We start from the raw sequence: 883 nt of genomic DNA, 5'->3' as shown, positions 1-883 counted from the left end.
CGGCCGCGTCATCCGCCTGGACACCTTCTCGAAGCTCCTCGGCCCCGGCCTCCGCCTCGGCTGGATGACGTCACACCCCAGCTTCGCCAAGGTGGCCGGCCTGGCCATCTCCGCCTCGACCCTCGGCCCCGCCAGCCTCAGCCACGTCTACATGGCGCGCCTGCTGGAGCAGTGGGGCGACGCGGGGCTGGACGCGTTCGTGTCGTCGCTGCAGCGCAAGTACGCGCGCCAGGCGGCGCTCGCGGACGCGGCGGCGCGGCGCCACCTGGCGGGCCTCGCAACGTGGGCGGCGCCGGCGGGCGGCATGTTCATGTGGTTCAAGCTGGTGGGGCTGGAGGATTCAATGGAGCTTCTTGAGGCCGGGGCGGACGCCAAGGTGGCGGTCGTGCCGGGCAGCGTGTCGTCGGTCGTGGGCGCCATGGCCGCCGCGGCCGCGGAGCGCAGCAGCGGCGGCGGCGGCACCAACGGGCACGCCGCCAACGGGCACGCCGCCAACGGGCACGCCGCCAACGGCCACGCCGTCAATGGTCACGCCGCCAACGGCCACGCCGCCAATGGCCACGCCGCCAATGGCCATGCCGCCAACGGCCACCCCGCAAACGGTTACCCCGCCAACGGCCACGTGACCATCACAAACGGCGCGGGCGCAAACGGCCACCACGCCAACGGCGGGGACGCTGCTGCCCCCATCGGCCGCGCGCCGGGGGAGCCCGCGTGCCCGTTCTTTCGCGTGAGCTTTGTCAGCGTGAGCGAGGAGGACCTGGAGGAGGGCTTTGCCCGCCTAGCGGGCGCCATCCACGTCCTGAGGGCCAGGCACGCCCCCAAGTGCGCGGCGCCCGCCGCGGCGCCCGCCGTAGAGGCGCTCGTCGCGAGCGGGGTTTAG

The 883-nt window shown here is 74.3% G+C and overlaps 1 protein-coding gene across 1 annotated transcript; it reads left to right on the top strand.

The window, feature by feature from the left end:
* Window positions 1-64: 64 nt before the first annotated feature.
* Window positions 65-883, top strand: MNEG_6881 (hypothetical protein; the record flags this gene model as incomplete). The annotated part of the gene is made up of 1 exon (XM_014044646.1): window positions 65-883. One exon carries the CDS (start codon window positions 65-67, stop codon window positions 881-883), a length of 819 nt encoding a protein of 272 aa, XP_013900100.1.

The sequence above is a fragment of the Monoraphidium neglectum genome (assembly GCF_000611645.1).
Source record: "Monoraphidium neglectum strain SAG 48.87 unplaced genomic scaffold scaffold01165, whole genome shotgun sequence".
In the NCBI taxonomy this organism is placed as follows: domain Eukaryota; kingdom Viridiplantae; phylum Chlorophyta; class Chlorophyceae; order Sphaeropleales; family Selenastraceae; genus Monoraphidium; species Monoraphidium neglectum.
Note: the sequence above shows the minus strand (reverse complement) of the source record. Positions and strands in the feature narration are given on the sequence as shown.